The sequence below is a fragment of the Danio aesculapii genome, chromosome 15, assembly GCF_903798145.1.
Source record: "Danio aesculapii chromosome 15, fDanAes4.1, whole genome shotgun sequence".
NCBI lineage: Eukaryota > Metazoa > Chordata > Actinopteri > Cypriniformes > Danionidae > Danio > Danio aesculapii.
Window position 1 is genome coordinate 44,831,588 of NC_079449.1, and position 17,852 is coordinate 44,849,439.

At 37.3% G+C, this 17,852-nt stretch overlaps 1 protein-coding gene across 1 annotated transcript; it reads right to left on the reverse strand.

The window, feature by feature from the left end:
- Window positions 1–523: 523 nt before the first annotated feature.
- Window positions 524–17,634, reverse strand: panx1a (pannexin 1a). The gene is made up of 6 exons (XM_056473822.1): window positions 17,200–17,634; window positions 12,512–12,636; window positions 10,033–10,241; window positions 7,577–8,078; window positions 5,773–5,929; window positions 524–1,052 (listed from the first exon to the last, which is right to left on the reverse strand). Exons 1-6 carry the CDS (start codon window positions 17,381–17,383, stop codon window positions 976–978), a joined length of 1,254 nt encoding a protein of 417 aa, XP_056329797.1. The 5' UTR covers window positions 17,384–17,634; the 3' UTR covers window positions 524–975.
- Between the last annotated feature and the right edge of the window lie 218 nt (window positions 17,635–17,852).

Genomic DNA, 17,852 nt, shown 5'->3' on the forward strand with positions numbered 1-17,852 from the left:
CACATTTTTACAAATGTTTGGATACAATACTTTGTTCATTGAACTAAAATCATCTGTTAAAAAACACAATTTAACAACAAATCAGTGTCATTTCATAATTAAACTCCACATTCAAATGACTGTTTTCAATAAATTATATAACTATCGACTGATATGTGCTCAAAATGATAACTGTTGCATCACTCTTGATGCAATTTTATTTAGTTTTTCCCATGAAAACTGATATTTTTTAATATTACACCCTGTAAACCCAAAGACTAGAGATTTGCATAGAAACCGGTTTCCTTACAGATCTTAAGTTTTATCAAAGGTGAAACTAAACAGCCCTAGTTGAATTACTTTTTTGACAGATAAATGTAACAGTCATTACTTTAAACAGTTCAAAACCTTGCATGTTGTATTCATTTCTTTAAAGAAGCCTTGCATTTTGAGCTGGAACTTCACATACACTTTAGAGACACCACAGACTTATTTTACGTCTTATAAAAAGGGGCATAATAAGTCCCCTTTAATGAAAAACGTATAAAAAAAAAACAAAACTTTATTTCCAAAGTAGAGAGACGGACATAAAACGAACAAAATAAAACAATCTGAAACCGCTGATGATCCATGCTTGTGTATTTTATATCATATTTCATATGATAGAGTTCATATTTAAAATATATAAATGTCAGTATTTCTAAACCAGGTCTAAAAAGTTTGTTAAATGTCAAAGTGGACAATATCAATGATGTTTCATGCAACATTTTCATCATTTCGTTTTCATGCAACATTTTCAACAGGACAAGATTGATAAACTCAATGAGAAAAATTGAAATACGATAAAACCGACCCCACTACAAAAAGCCCAAAAACTGAGTTTTAGTGCAATCTTTGTAGCTCTCAGTTAATCATTTAAGAAAGGACAAGACTTTCACATAGTTTTTCCTCCATTTGTCATTATGATGCAGACAGTCACCACTATAAATGGGCTATTTAGATGACCCTCTGGCGCACAGCCTTCTCGTCTTCATGCTTTCGCAAGCTGTCCTCTGGCAGCAGAGGAGCAAACTCTGAGGAAACACATGGGCATTTGTTTACATCAAAAGGTTTAAAGAACAACATAATCTTACAAGTCACACTGCTGAAATGTATTTGTTCACCTTCAAATATGTACTAATTCAAGTGGGGATGGCTTCTCCTTTGTTTTACATATAACTCGACGGTTTATTTTTTTTTCTTGTTTACGATCACAGATTTTAGCGACACCAGTTTCTGAACTTGTCTGAGTTTAATGTCTGAGATTTCTGCAAATTCACTCAAGAGTTCATACACATTTTTACTACTAAAATTCCAGGACTTTTCCAGAACTGTGAAGTACATTTTCATGACGTAATGCTTCATGTAATGTCTACACATACATGTTAAATAATAATAAAAACAATGACGTTCAAATTTATTACAGCATATCGTAGAACACGCAACAATCTATTTTGTTTAAAAGTGTTTTGATAATGCTTACACAGCACTAACAACGTGAGAGGCCAAGGACAGAAAAGGAAAGTAAAGACAATTAACCTATATTTAAGTTTGGCCTGCAAAATATAGTGCAGCATCGATATTGCAAGATATGCAATGTTGAGATTATAGTTTAATATAGTTTAATCATAATGGAGTAAGAGTTGCATCTGCATGCATTTTTAAAAGGAATTACTTACCATTTTCATTATACCCTTAAGTTGTTTCAAACATTTACGCAAGTTTTCCTTTTTTTATTTTTTATTTTAAATGAACAAAAAGACCGTATGAACCCTGTTCACTACACATCTATTGTAATCAAACAATGCACTTAATTAAATTAGCATATACAATTAGTGCAAATACAGATTCCCCTTTATTAACCATAGGCTGTAAAACAAACAGAAACTGTTGGGCGTGATGACATAATTAATATGCAAATTGACGCATGACGTAATCTAGCGACATTTAGCCTTTTCATTGAAAATCGTTGGCAACACTGACTACGTTTACATGGACATCAGTATTCAAATTATTTGCTTTAATCTAAATAAGAGAATAATAAGACAAAGGTGTTTACATGAGTTGCTTTTTGAGTGTTACTTTTATGATCCCGTTTTAGATGTTATAGCACATAATTCGATTAACGTCATTGCGTCACCACGCTATCCGCATTTCGTCCAGAGTTTCATGCAATTTTAGGTGTTTCACTTTTAATTTGTCGACTTTAACTGCAGCGAACATTTTATGCACGCCCCCGTGACAAACGAGATATTGGATGCAACTATGAACTGCTGAAAAAATGGAAGAAAAAAAAAAACCTCCGCATTTCACGATGCAAGTGTCAGTGGTCTACACTGACTAGGTAGGTGCAAAGAGTGTCATACAGCCATGTGTGTGTGTGTGTGGACAATCCTGTCGCAAAACGCAGCGAAAAGTCCCACATAACGGTTATAATTAGATTGTGTTTACATGGCTGTACTGCACTTCAATAATGTGACTAAAATCGGCATTCTCATACATGTTAATTTGATTTCTCTTTAGTTCGATTATGGCCCTAATTAAATTATTCAAAAATCGCTGTTTACATGGTTAACTCTTAATCGGAGTATTGTCTTAATCGCAATAAAATCAAATTATTGGTGTCCATGTAAACGTGATGACTGTTCCTCTCAGAGATGACTTTTTTTCAACTGAGTGCACATGGCGCACAACAGCAAAAACGCGAGGTGCAGCAGACGGTTAAACGCGAGGCGTACAGGGTGCATAAGCAGCGCGTACAACGCCCGCGGCAGTTAGTAAATCATAAAGAAAAGGCGCTTCTTGACGCAAAAAGTGTTTTGTGTGATCGGCCCCCTAAAGGAGTTTCTCATTTTGTAGTTAATAACAAAAGATATACTACGTGACCTCGCGTTGTTTCCATGTCACTTCTCGCGTGAGACGTAGTTCGCAGACTGAGACAAAGTTGTTGGCGATTCTCCTATTGTCCAGTCATGCAGTGTGAAACCCTGTCGCCGATCCGTCTTGCAGTGTAAACACATCAGTGACGGAATGATATCACAGATGAAAACATCTGTGATGCGACTACTTTAAAAATGGTGCAGTCTGAACTCTGCATTAGAAAAACCACTGGGATCGCTGTAAAACATTGATTGTTGCCAACAATCTTAAATCCCCCCAAAAATATTATAGACGCAACGAACCTGCCTTTTCTATTAAAGACACTAGAAAATTTCATATCTACTCAATTATATTTGTTCTTAGAGAGATACAATATTTTTGAGAAGTTCCAATCTGGATTTAGATCATAGATCTCAAACTCGATTCCTGGAGGGCCGCAGCTCTGCACGGTTTTGCTTCAACCCTAATCAAACACAGCTGATCCAACTAATCAAGGTGTTCAAGACTACTAGAGACTATTAAGCAGGTGTGAGTTAGAGGTGGCTGGAGCTGAACTGTGCAAAGCTGCAGCCCTCCAGCAACTGAGTTTGAAGCCACTGATTTAGAGCATTTGGTAGCACTGTAGCAGCACTCATTCAAGTTACAAATGACCTCTGATCGTTCAATCTCGGCTGCATTTGATACTATTGATCATAACATTCTCCTAGATATGCTTGAAAATCGTTTCAGTAATACTGAGAGTGCATTGTATGGATGAACTCAGACTGCTAACAACTGATAATTAATGAGGAGGCATCATATCAATCAAAATGTACACTATGGGATACCACAAGGCTTAGTTATTGGTCCCTTGCTATTTACACTATACATGCTACCACTAGGAGATATCATTAAAAAAAATTAGTAACTCTACATCTCCTTACAACCTGATCATTTGTAAGAATTCAACAAACTAAAAACTTATTACTAAATTCAGATAAAATGGAGGTCTTGTTTTTTGGACCCAAAACAACACCCAACCTTATATCTACTCACAACCTGATCATTTGTATGAATTTAACAAATTGCATACCTGATATTAAAAACTGGATAAGAAATAATATCTGATGACTAAATTTAGGTTAAACTACAGGCTTGCTAATTGAAAAAACCTAGGATACTGCCTAACCCATGATGTACGTTTAGTTAATGTTTTAAAGAATTTGGGGGTTATTTTTGATGGCAACCTGTCATTTAAAGATCACATTTCAAGTATCTGAAAAACGGTGTATTTCTTTTCATCTTCAAACTCAAACTACAACATATGCTACACCAAAGTCTAATGCTGACTCTGAGGCTCGATTATTGTAACACATTACTAGATGGTTGCCCTGTAAATTTAGATTACAGACACATGTCTTTAAACTAGCATACACAAATGCAAAATTTTGCCTAATTAAAGTACAAGTGTACTCTTTACATGTTTTAGGTGCTAATATATTATTTTCAAAAGCAATTTCTACCAATCCAGTGACCATTTCTACTGGTCTTGATCATGTTAGAAATTCCAAGTGTTTAGTCAATGCAGGGTAAATCTGCCTTCAGAAGTGATCGGATCCAACATTAGGTGTATTCAAATCAAGCCTTAAAACACATCCGGCACGTTGGCTCAGTGGTTAGCACTGTCGCCTCACAGCAAGGTGGCTGGTTCAAGTCCCGGCTGGACCAGTTGGCATTTCTGTGTGGAGTTTGCATGTTCTTCCCGGGTTTCCACCGGGTGCTCCGGTTTCCCCCAGTCCAAACACATGCGCTATAGGGGAATTGGATAAACTAAATTGGCCGTAGTGTATGAGTGTGTGTGTGTGTGTGTGAATGAGTGTATGGGTGTTTCCCAATACTGGGTTGCATATGGAAGGCTATCCGCTGTGTAAAACATATACTGGAATAGTTGGCGGTTCATTCCGCTGTGGTGACCTCTGAAATAAAGACCAAGATGAAAGAAAATGAACGAATGAAAACATCTGCTAAGCTGTGCCTTTAATGAATGAGTACTGTGCCATGTCCAACAGATCGCACTATTATGTCTTTATTTTCTTTTTTTTTCTCCGCTAAAAGTTTTTTTGAACTGGTTTTAACACATTTCAATTAGTTTTAATAATTCTTTATCGTTTTATTTCTTATACTCGTTTCTTTTATTCTGGTTTATGTAAAGCACTTTGAATTACCACTCTGCATGAAATGTGCTATATAACTAAACTTGCCTTATATCTCTCTCTTATATCTTTTAAAGGAAATGCAAAGATTGCAGTCACACTTAAACTGATGTTAGATCAATGAGCCACAACTAGACAACTGATAGCCTGATTGGAAAACATAGGAGCTTCAACTCTCTCCTGATTTTGATTTAAACTCTACCTTTCTCCATGACCACTCCAGATACCACAGCTGGCCTACTTTGAATCAAGTTATTTGCCATGCAAAATGACTTGGCTGTCAACCTAGAGCAGGGGTGTCCAAACTCGATCCAGGAGAGCCGGTGTCGTGATTTTTAGCTGCAACTTGCTTTAACGCACTTGCCAGTAAGTTTCTAATATATATTAGAGCTTGATTAGCTGGTTCAGGTGTATTTAATTAGGGATGGAGCTGAACTCTCCAGGACACCTGTCCTCCAGGATCGAGTTTGTACACCCTTGAATCCTAGAGCAGGCACAATTACACACCGGGAGTGCCAGTGAAAAAAATCTGGGACACACTAGCAGGTTTACTTTTTTGGTGTGTGTGTGCTATATTTGATACATCCCCAATCATACACAGATCTAATGCAACTTGATATGTAGCATGTTTCATATTTTATTGATTTCCCTTTGAGCTTATTGTTAGCTAAAACACTCATACCTTTCAGCTCCGTGTCACCATTATTGGTGCTGGAGATTTTCTGGTCCTTTTGAGGTAATCTGCCATCTACCACATCCGTTTTAACCTGTCCAAGTGTCCGCAACAGCAGCATGGTGTCAAAAGACTCCTCTCCCCGCTCTTTTAACAACTCTAACACCTGGATACAAAGAGCATACATTTACATTATAAAATAAAAACAACAAGACAATACCAAAACAAAACTAATCAAGCAGTCACTAGTAAAGACAAACACAAACCAGTTGAAAATAGATTCACATACAGTTGTTGTCAGAGTTGTTCATCATCCTGTGATTTCTTTTTTCTTTTTCAAATATTTTTCAAATTATGTTTAAAGCAAGGAATTTTCACAGTATTTTCCTAATCAACCTTAGTTAAGCCTTTAAATGTCACTTTAAGCTGAATACTAGCATATTGAAAAATATCTAGCCAAACATTATTTACTGTCATCATGGCAAAGATAAATCAATTATTAGAAATGAGTTATTAAAACTAATGTTTAGAAATGTGTTGAAAAATGTGTGTCTCTATCTATCTATCTATCTATCTATCTATATATACACACACACACACACACACACACATTACATATATACATACATGGGGGCTAATAAATCAGGACGGCTATAAATTCTGACTTCAACTGTATGTGATTTAAATTGGTTGAGATACCAAACAAATCTCAATACAACTGGAGTAGAAGTTGAATGAATGAATCTCTGAAAAAAAGTTTACATGACATATTCTGTTCATCTTGCCTGTTAACAGTATATATTAAAGTAGATTCATAAGTGCAGCATTGTTTTTTTACAGCAGTAGATTGCTGCTGTCTACAAGCGCTTCCTGCTGGCAGAAAGAGAATTTGCATCTTATTCAGCTTGACTGCTGTCGCCCATGTTTTATAAAGTACTGCAATAAAGTCAGACGATTCTGTTTTCCCTTCACAATTCGAAATTATGGATTTTTATTTACCATATAGTGTCTTTAATATCATTTTGTAAAAAAAAAGGAAGTGAAATCAGAATCGTGAATCAAATTGAATACTGGGTTCAGTGAATCGTTACATGCCTAATAGTCACACAGTATATTTCAGCATTTAAATATCCGATTAAACTCCTAGAATAATTTAGTCTACGTAAATAGACTTGTCAAATTTATTATAATTAATTAATTAATTAATTAATGATAAATTGCACAATTCTTTACTAAATGCTTAATATTAAAGTATTAAATTCAGCTATAAAGAAAGAAAGGATGCTTTTATGATAAACAAATTTTTATATATGCAAATATACTGATTCGAATATCTAATAAGAGTTCATTGATATGTGCAGGAATGAATGAATGACAATACAATAATTTGCAGTGGGTTCCTTCAAGATTTTCATATGGGGGTTATCATATGGTAAACACACCCTGACAATATTACAGCAAATTATATACACATGGAAAATCCTAAACTTTTTATAAAACATGTTTTAATAAGTAACTCGATTAGGGTGCACGTCTGGTCGGGTTATGTTTACCACAGACACTGTTAACCATTATTTTTCTCATTCATTAAATATCATCATAACTAAATCCCCAAGGAAAAATTATTAGGGAACCCACTGTGAATTATTCGTCCGGGTTTCTAATCACAGTCCTGCACCAATACTGACACTATTTGTGCACCAATTTTATGCCTCCTATGTACAGCGAGCATGACAAAAACAAAATCACAGACATTAAAAAGCATCTGAGGATTCCTTACCAGAATCCATGCAACAAAACCTCATTAACACACCTTTAGGCACTTATAACTCTTCAGCTCACTGAGGTTCTCCTCCAGAAACAGCAAATACAACGCAAGATCATCCCAGGTCGTCTGCCCAAAATACATCACCCCTATTGTGGGTAAAATCTCGAAAGGCTTCAAGAAGCCCTTGGTCCTTCTGAATGGAACCAACATGGCAAACATGCACAATGGCAACAGCAGCAAATACACTGAAAGATTGATGTAGCTCAGGAGCTGAAAGATGCCCACAGCTACAAGCTTGCACTGCAAGGCTGGAGGCACGGAGGAGTCGTTGACAACAACACCAGAGCGGATATCACATGAAAACTCATCGGTGGTGGAGAGACTGATGTAATAGCAAAGGTAGATGCAGGCTAGAGTGAGGGCCAAGACAGTGATGGTGCGGCAAAGAAGGTAGCGGATCAGTAATCCTTTAGAGTAGCGTTTGGTCCTCAAGTACTGCTCCACCAGAGGATATTTAAAATAGTTCTCGGTGAGGTCTATCACAGAGCTGAAAGTGGAAAAAAACATGCAAACATAACAGCATTTCAGTGATATAAGTGTGTAACAGGAATGGGCTATATGCAGTGTTTTTCAGCCACCAATAAACTTCCAGTGAAAGGTTGATGTGAGGTTCATTTGAGAGCATCGGTAATGTAATTTAATCGAAATATAATCAGTTAAATAGACTTCAGCTTTGCTTGTTCAAGCGTAAAACAAGGTGAAAGTCTGTTTAAAAGCAAGTGTCGTCATACGAAGGCGAGCGCTGAAACTCCATTTAAAATACTGGTGTAAAATAAATATCCCTATTTTAAAGAGTGCAGAACGACGGGATTTCATTCGGTGCTTCTTGTCTGGTCTGAGACCCACTTTATATCATATCTAGGCAGTGTGGATTATTGATTTTATACAAGATCAGATCTTAAACGCTGCGATTTTATAATGGCATAACAGTTCTATGGAAGCATCTGAGGTGGCTTATTCAGAATTAAATGTCCACATGCATATACCCCATTGGCATTATTGGTCAGAGATGATGGTTAATAAATTGTGTGAAAAAGAAAGGCCTTTATAGAAACATGCTGGTGGGTGGTTAGTTTTGATGCATGTTTATAAGTAACTCAGCCATGTGATAGGCATGTGATAACTTTCCGTGTGTTGTGTAAACCTTGACACAACTTACAACTATATCAGGAAAGATTTTCAGGCATTATCTTTGTGTGAGTGTGCTCTTGTTTAGGTGATAAGAACACAAAATTGCATAAATTGTATCCGCTTTTTAAGTCGTGACGTATCGGTGACCTATGTAAAACTGTTTCCGGGTCCAAGCCGCCACTCATTTGAATTGAGAAAATATTTGTTTATGACCACTTTTTAGTCATATCACACATTAAAGTGAATTTTATATAAAACCATGCTGTTCACATCAACTTCTGGGCTTTTTTTGAACAATTTATAAAAAATTTATCACTTTCTGGGCAACTAATAATAGGCATGGATATATATTGCGATCGTGATTTTCAAAAGTATTACATCGCTTCGTAAACGTTTATTATTACCATTTGATGAGTCTAACCATACAGTTTAATAGAGCGCTTGGACCCGGAAGCAATTAACAAGTGGATAGCTACATTGGTATGACCTAGCTGTACTCAAAATGACCTGGTAAGACTTCGTAACTCAAAACACTTAAAAATCAATTGAGGGTTTTTTTTTTGACCTTCAAAATTCGCCACAGGTTTGCTGTGAGGGTTGGGTTCATTTAAATATTGGGTGCATATATACAGGCTGCACAGTGGCGCAGTGGGTAGCACGTTCGCATCATAGAAAGAAGGTGGCTGGTTCTAGCCTTGGCTGGGTCAGTTGGTCCGGGTGCTCCAGTTTCCCCCACAAGCCCAAAGACATGCAGTACAGGTGAATTGGGTAGGCTAAATGGTCTGTAGTGTATGTGTGTGAATGAATGCGTATATATGTTTCCCGGTGATGGGTTGCGGCTGGAAGGGCATCCACTGCGTAAAACATATGCTGGATAAGTTCAAAGGGACTAAGCCGAAAAGAAAATGAATGAATGAATGAATGAATGAATGTGTTTGCGCGTGCGTGTATGTATGTACGTGTATATATATATATATATATATATATATATATATATATATATATATATATATATATATAATAAATTGTCTCGTTTTAGTCCAAATATCTAAATTGTCATAAACAATGTCAAGAAACTTTTTTGTCAAGTAAAAATTTGTTTTGTTTTAGAAATAAGTCAATATTAAGTGAGTTTTTCCTTAAAACAAGCAAAATAATCTGCCAATGGTGTAAAAAAATGTGTCTTATTTCAAAGTGAAAAGATAAAATAAAGATGGTACTGCTAACACTATTGGCAACTTGTTTTAAGGAAAAAACTCACTTAAGTGTGTGTGTGTGTGTGTGTGTGTGTGTGTGTGTGTAAAATTCACCTGTTTGTATCCACTGGAGTTTGCGGTGTTTCTACTTTTCCAACAGTGTGAAGGCATTTAGCCAATTTGATGGCTCTGTTGTAGGAACGGTCCAGTTCTTCCATTATAAATGTGAGGTCAGAAGAAAGCACTGGGGCTCCTGTAAACCGCCAAAATAACGCTGGCATGTAAACTGACACTGCCACCAGCAGCAGGATATAAGGGAAAAACTGCAGAGAGAAGGGAGAAGCATTCATTTTAGATGATTATTGATGAATTTGACTCTGCAACACTCTTTTCCGCTGCAGTTTAGTACCACTTGAAAGTGGTTGGGATTATAGAAAGCTGCAACACCATCGTGGAGCAGGAATACTTAAGTGTTCCCCCTGAGACATGTTGTGTTCACTCATACTGATATAATGTGGCAATAAGATCGTAACTATACTTTGTATTTACACAGTGGCCATATTCATCTATTTAAACACACACAAAAAAACAACACTAACATTATAGCAGACACTGTAAAAAGCCCATTCTCAGCCACTAGACATTACTGACCGGGTATTCCAGTGTCATCGAGCGTCAGAATGTTGTGGGACTGCTGTACAGGAGTTATTAATAGGGATTATAGATCGCGAAATGTAAAAAAAAATTAACGTTTTTTTTTTTTTTAAAGCATGACTGTAAAACATGAACGCGGTTATGAATATATTAAAGAGCCCATATTATGGGTTTTTGAAAATGCCCTTCCATGTAGTGTGTAACACAGCTCTAAGTGAAGTGAAATATCCAGCTAAGGCTTAAATCTGTAAGTGTACAGTGTTTAAAACTATTGATTCATCTATAAAAGAGTCGACTCATAGTGCTTCAAACGAGTCGTCTTGATAACGAGTCATTAGGTGTTTCGCGATGACGCAGCCACGAAACACAAGCCTCGCCAGTAGTTACGCGCGCAAACCAGGGAGATTTGAAACCTGCGGCCCCGCCCACTAACACAGAAAAAACACTAGACACACACACACAGACGCCGCCGGTCCAATGAAGTCACGCTGTGCTCAGATGGATAATATTGACAGTCTCTACCCAAAGATGAGTTGTTAACCTGGTACAGTACACGCGGTTACTCTTTATATTCTCTTATCACATGTAAGCCACGTTAAAAACGCGACGCGTGCCGCTTTGTTTACGGATTTAACGTTAAAGGCTTTTGTGAGCTCGCGTTCCACTGCCGTTTGTCGTTGCTATGGCGATCGATCGTAAGCTAGGAGACAGGAGACTCGTGTCACATTCCCTAGTTCTTCTGAGGAGCGTTGTGTGTGTGTGTGTGTGTGAGAGAGAGAGAGAGAGAGAGAGAGAGAGAGAGAGAGACTCGCGTCGCTTTTCCTAGTTCTTCTGAGGAGCGTTGTGTGTGTGTGTGTGAGAGAGAGAGAGAGAGAGACTCGCGTCGCTTTCCCTAGTTTTTCTGAGGAGCGTTGTGTGTGTGTGTGTGAGAGAGAGAGAGAGAGAGAGAGAGAGAGAGAGACTCGCGTCGCTTTCCCTAGTTCTTCTGAGGAGCGTTGTGTGTGTGTGAGAGAGAGAGAGAGAGAGACTCGCGTCGATCTCCCCAGTTCTTCTGAGGAGGGTTGTGTGTGTGTGTGAAAAAAGCCTTACACTATGAAGCGCGTGTGCACTGTGACTACTTTTATATAGTTGATTACCAGCTGGGCATTTCACTCTGTCTCGTGCTGAAGCCTGTCACTGTCGACCAATCGCAGCAGGCTGTCATCGGTCCAATCAGCGCAGATTAGCTTCGCGCTGAGGAGGGGGTTGGGAACAAATGAATCGCTGAACGATTCATATGAGAGTCGCTGGGATAATTAGGTAAAAATAAATGCAGATTATAAGACCAAAGTGTTTTATGACCTTGCATGCATATTAGACTGTTGTTGGAGACTCTTACAACCTAAATATGACCCTATTTCATGTATAATATGGGCTCTTTAAGACATGTGTTTGTTTGTCATAAAAATTCGCAATAATGACAAAAAAACTAAAACAAATTTGTGGATCTCCTGACTTCCGGGTTCAGCAATACTGCCGTTGTGGCTGGAGTATTCTGGGAAATTTTCTTACCCCTTGGTTGGTCCTGAAAAATCTTCGTTCGAAGGGGTATTCACCCCTTCCCCTTAGCCCTTCGCCTTCAAGCTAAAGAGAATTGGGACACCCCTACCCCTGGCGTGCATGCCAAAAACGAGGGGTAGGGGTAAGAAAAGAATTGGGCCTTTTCCTTCAATTTACATCTTGAGAGCCCTGTAAATTCACTATGAAGCTCTCAACCACTGGGGAACTTGGGTAATCATTTCATTCTTAAGAGTACATATGCCCATTTAATTTGTAAGTTCATTTGTAACTACTTCTGATAGTCCAATATGCACATCAACCATAAATTACATTTACTATCACTTGCATTCATACACTGGCTTCATGTTTGACTGTACATACAAATGTTTTATGCACTTACCTTATGCAGCCATAGAGGAAGGCCTCCCGTGTCCTGTTTCTGCACTGCTGCCCAACAGTACGAATCTACGTAAGCTGCCTGACGCCATGAGAATGCTGTGGGGGCAAAACAACTGATCTGCGTACCTAGAGGAAAAGAGAATGATATTTTTAATGAGGACATGTGTGCGAGTGTTTTGAGAGTAAGGGTGTATGTGTATGATTTCGTACACATTGTATATACAGATGTACACTGCAGATATAGCTAAACATGGATAAACATAGCAAGTGTAAAAGATTTCAATTATGTAATCAGATTTGGTAAATACTAAATCTTGTGCAAATACTATTATTGTGTGATGATTAGGTCCGTCACAATAATCGATATATTGACTAATCGAGCAATACATGGACATGACCTCAATCATTTTTAGTGATGCAATATATATCGGCCATACATAAAAACCAATTCTAGCAACACTTTAGCTGATTGCTCAACCACTCTACTGGAGGTGTCAGTACGATAAAAAAACACTATAGTATTTACTATATATATATATATATATATATATATATATATATATATATATATATATATATATATATATATATATATATATATATATATATATAGTATAGTATATTTTTATGTGGCTGTCGGACAGCAGACAGCCTCTGTTACTTTTTACCTTGCATTTTTTGTTGACTATTATTATTTATTTGCATTTTCACATTCTGATTGCAATTATTAAATTGCTAAAATGACAATAATTATATGAAATATTGTTAAGAATAAAATATTGTGTGTTCTTTGGAAGAGTGCACTTGCATTATTCATATATAGTGTACATATAGTCATTCTGTCATTATATAATGATTGGCATAAAATGGTCTTAAAATGACAATAGGTTCTGGTTGCCATAAGGGAGTGGGGAGTCAAATGTGGAAGGAGTTTGAAATTCGATTTTTCAGGACACCACTAAAGTGTTTCCGTTCTGGTAGTTGTGGCAGCAATAAGTGCTGGAGAAACTGTGGACTGGTGGGTGATCAAACGCACATATTTTGGGACTGTCCCATTGTTCAACACTTTTGGACTGAAGTTAAGGGGATCGTAGAAAAGCTCCTTAAAGTGAATCTCTCTTGGGACCCTTTAACGTTTTTACTGGATAAATTTCCAGAGGATCTGTCCCATGATCAGGAAACTTTGCTACATCTCCTGCTAATGGCTGCAAGAAAAAATATAACAATTAACTGGTTTAAACCTGAACCACCCACGGTTTCACAGTGGATACAAAAAACCAGACAGTTATATTCAATGGAACAGTTGACAGCACAAATACAGCTGAAGACTCAAATCTTTGAAAGAAGATGAGGACCAGTTCAAAGCCTCATTGGATAGGTCACTTATGTCTCTAAGTTTGTATTTTTGCTTGAAGTTTGTCTATTTACTTTTATTTATTTACTTTTAATTTTTTTTTTCCCTCAGATCTATATTGTCACTATATATATCTTTATTTGTATGCTCGGGCCCAATCTCAGGACTGTTCTTATTACTGTTTGTATTTATGTTGACTGTTGCCAATAAAAGTTCAAAAAAAAAATGACAATAATATTGTTTATTGCAATATATTTTGGTGCAAGATATTGTACAACAAAGCATAGATATCGTCACAGGCCAAGTAAAACAGTACAGGCTGCTGTTAAGGGTCTAAGACAGCGATGGGCAAACTCGATCCTGGAGGGCCGGTGTCCCTGCATAGTTTTGACCCAACCCTAATCAAACACACCTGCTTGTAGCTTTCTAGTGATCTTGAAGACACTAATTAGGGTGTTCAGGTGTGTTTGATTAGTGTTGGAGCAAAACTCTGCAGGGACACCGGCCCTCGAGGATCGAGTTTGCCCATGCCTGGTCTAAGTAGTAATAATTTTTTCTATATGGCTTTCTTTGTAGATTGTTTTAAAGCAGCTTTACAGAGAATAAAAAGACAAAAATAGTTCAGATTTCAGGAACATTACACATTGGGAGTGTTGTGAGGAATTCTGATGCAGTTGTAGTTCAATCGAAACTGAGTCAGTTGAGCATAAATGTCACTAGCTATGTTTCTACATAAAGATGCTAATTAAAATGAAGATGCTATCAAAGAGGCTAATTAAAAGATTTGTGAATAATGCAGGGTTTCCATCTAATGAGCCAAAGAGAACAAAATTGTAATTTCCTGATAAACTGGAGCTAAATGGAAAACTGGCAGAAAATGGACTTTGCTGCAGAAGTTGTAGCTGCGTGAGTGTTTTTCTTATATAATAAACTACTTGTTCCGACACGCAATGCATGCACAGTGCTTTTTGAAGACTTTGGGAGTGCACACGCAACGCATCACATGGAGAATCTTATCCATGTTCCCATTTTATTTTTCTCTTATCTTCCTGTCCCAAGCTAAACATATAACCCAAAATACAATGTTTGAGGGTGTTTTTACACCGGTGGACGGTTACAAACTGCTTAGTCCAGCCTTAAAATGTTAGTCATCAGTTTATTTTTCTTTAACGTTTTAAAGTCAGTCACAAAATATGTTGATCGCTTTCAATTGATTCCACGAGACTGATTACACCTTGGTTAATTGAAAATGTTTGTGCAAGTGTCGTCGGGATTGTTGTTTTAAAGCCGTGTCTCTTGTCTCGTACGCCTTATTTTCTTAGCTCACCTCCTTTGGGCATATGTAAAGCACATATGCAAAAAAACAAGCCTGAAAACAAACTCACTTGTGGTGAGAAAGCAATATGATTAAAAAGACCAACAATCCAGCCTTTTTTACACTAACAAGTACCCAAACTCGGTCCTGGAGGGCTGGTGTTCTGCAGAGTTGGCGAACAACTTGCAGAAACAAGCCTGCCACGAAGCTTCTGGTATGACAAGCATGAGCTTGATTAGCTGGATTAGGTGTGTCCCACTGGGGTTGGAGCTGAACTCTGAGGACACTGGCCCTTTAGGACAGATTTTGGGTACCCTTGCTGTATGAGTTATTGTCAGTTAAGAGTGTATACAATTCCTCTCAGCATGAATTGAGGATTTTTCCTTAAAGGGCACCTATGATGAAAACCAACTTTTGGAAGCTGTTTGGACAGAATTGTGTGCAGGTATAGTTTGTCCACAGTCGTATTGGAGTGATAGAAACTCAATAAATCTCTTTTTAAAAATTTCCTGACGTTCAAATAGCACCCAAATCCCAGTGATTTTGAGGCCCACTGCAATGTGACGCAGGAGTGTGGTTTTCCCCACCCACCGAATTGATTGACACGCACCATGTTTCTGTAATAAAATGTATTTAAAAGTGTTATAAAAATTTAAAACGTTTTTAAAACATGTTTGTAATAAAGACAGTAAAATCGCTATGTAATTCTTAACTGCTATAATCACCTCAGCCCAGTGGCGGATTGGGCATGGGCAGCATCTTGCTGGGGGAAGCATGGAGAGCACAGTAAAAAGATTAATCAGCTAGTTAAGGAAAAACTTAATTTTGACTTATTTATAAAAATTTGACTTTTTTTTTTTTTTTTTTGCTTAAATTTAAGAATTTGTAGATTTTTGGACTAGAAACAAGACAAAAAAATCTAAGCATGGCCTTTTTTGCAAAACATTATGAAGATAACAATGACAACATTTAGATCAGGGGTCACCAATCTCGGTCCTGGAGGGCCGGTGTCCTTGCAGGGTTTATCTCCAACTTGCCTCAACACACCTGGCTGGGTGTTTCAAGTATACCGAGTAAGACCTTGATTAGCTCATTCAGGTGTGTTTGATTAGGGTTGGAGCTAAAATCTGCAGGACACCGGCCCTCCAGGAACAAGTTTGGTGACCCCTGATTTAGATCATTCTGTGTGGACGCACCCACTGCTGTTCAAGGGCACACATGCGCCGAATACCTATGAGTTATTTACCTGCAGTAAACTAACATAGAATAGATAATAATCTGAAATATCACCATAGTAAGAATTGAAATGGAATAACAGGAATGTTTGCATTCTGTAATCTGTATACAGTACAATATAAAGGGATAGTTCACCCAAACATGAACATTTACTCATTCTCAAGTGGCTCCAAACCTTTATGAATTTCTTGCTTCTGTTGAACATAAAAGAAAACCTGCAACCATTGACTTCTATAGCAGGAAAAACAAGTCCAATGGAAGTCAATGGTTACAGGGGTTTCATCTTTCTTAAAAATAACTTATTTTGGGTTTAACAGAGGAAGGAAAGTCAAACAGGTATGGACAAGTGAAAGGTGCGTAAAATGATGACCGAATTGGAAATATATTCTTTAATGGTAATAAAACGAGCACACATGTACCCCTTTTTAAATGATATTCTGTGTGTAAACCTAATTGAGGTAAAGTTGGTTTAATATTCGCACATTTGGACTTTCTCCTTGATAATATAATTTCATAAAAGTATTCTTGCCACATATTGTTATCATGTTGGCAGCCAAAGACTATCAAAATACATAATTGTTCACAGACAAATAAATAGTGCTAATGTTGTTTTAAAATCATATTTGCATGTGATTTCTGACCGAATATGCAAAGTACCATAGTAAACAACATCATGTCACAAGATTGATGCCACAACCAATTTTACCTCAATGAAAACTGAGCAGACGAGAAAGAATAAACTTAGTGTATATGATTTGAAGATGAATTAGGGAAATTCACATACCGACAGACACTTCCTGAGCGAAGGCTAGAGAAATGAGAAGCAAAGGTAGACCCACGGCGACACAGGTGACTATTTTATCCAGGGCTAAGTCCAAACGAATGCCTTTATACCTGTTTTCTGACGCCGGGTCCTTCAGCACAAAATCCGCGAACACATACTCCGTGGCCGCGTGCGCTATAGCCATGACTTTACTCGTTTATTACCAACAAACTCTAACGTTAATCAAAACCATCTATCTAAATTTAGATTCAAATCATAAGAAATCGCATTATTGGTTAAAATAATTCATACTATCAGCTGGTTAAAATACCAAAATCACATTAAATGAAATTAGGCGCTTTTAGAAGTAAATCCTCAGACGACGACACCGTTCCCGTGTTCATTTCGCTTTTGTTCTTGTTTTTCTTCTTCGTTTTAAGTTTTGCTTCTTCTTCCTCTGAGTGTTTGACTGGGGCTTGCGAACCAACTACACGGGGGCATAACGCCACCTACTGTGTAGGAATTGAGGTTGGTTTTATGTTCGTTCATTTTTACCAGTGACAACCTTCTGACACGGTCTCTAAATTGTTTAATACGCTACTTTGAATATTTGACTATTTACAGTTTCAAAGAATACTCTTCTGAAATTATATTATTAAGGAGAAAGTCTAAAT

Bases quoted from the DNA above. Each gene is read 5' to 3' on its own strand.
- panx1a (XM_056473822.1), bottom strand. From the start codon at position 17,383: ATGGCTATAGCGCACGCGGCCACGGAGTATGTGTTCGCGGATTTTGTG. The intron at 10,242-12,511 runs GTAAGTGCATAA...TTCTCTCTGCAG, and splicing joins TTCCTCTATGGCTGCATAAG to TTTTTCCCTTATATCCTGCT. The intron at 1,053-5,772 runs GTATGAGTGTTT...GTGTTTCCTCAG, and splicing joins TGGTGACACGGAGCTGAAAG to AGTTTGCTCCTCTGCTGCCA.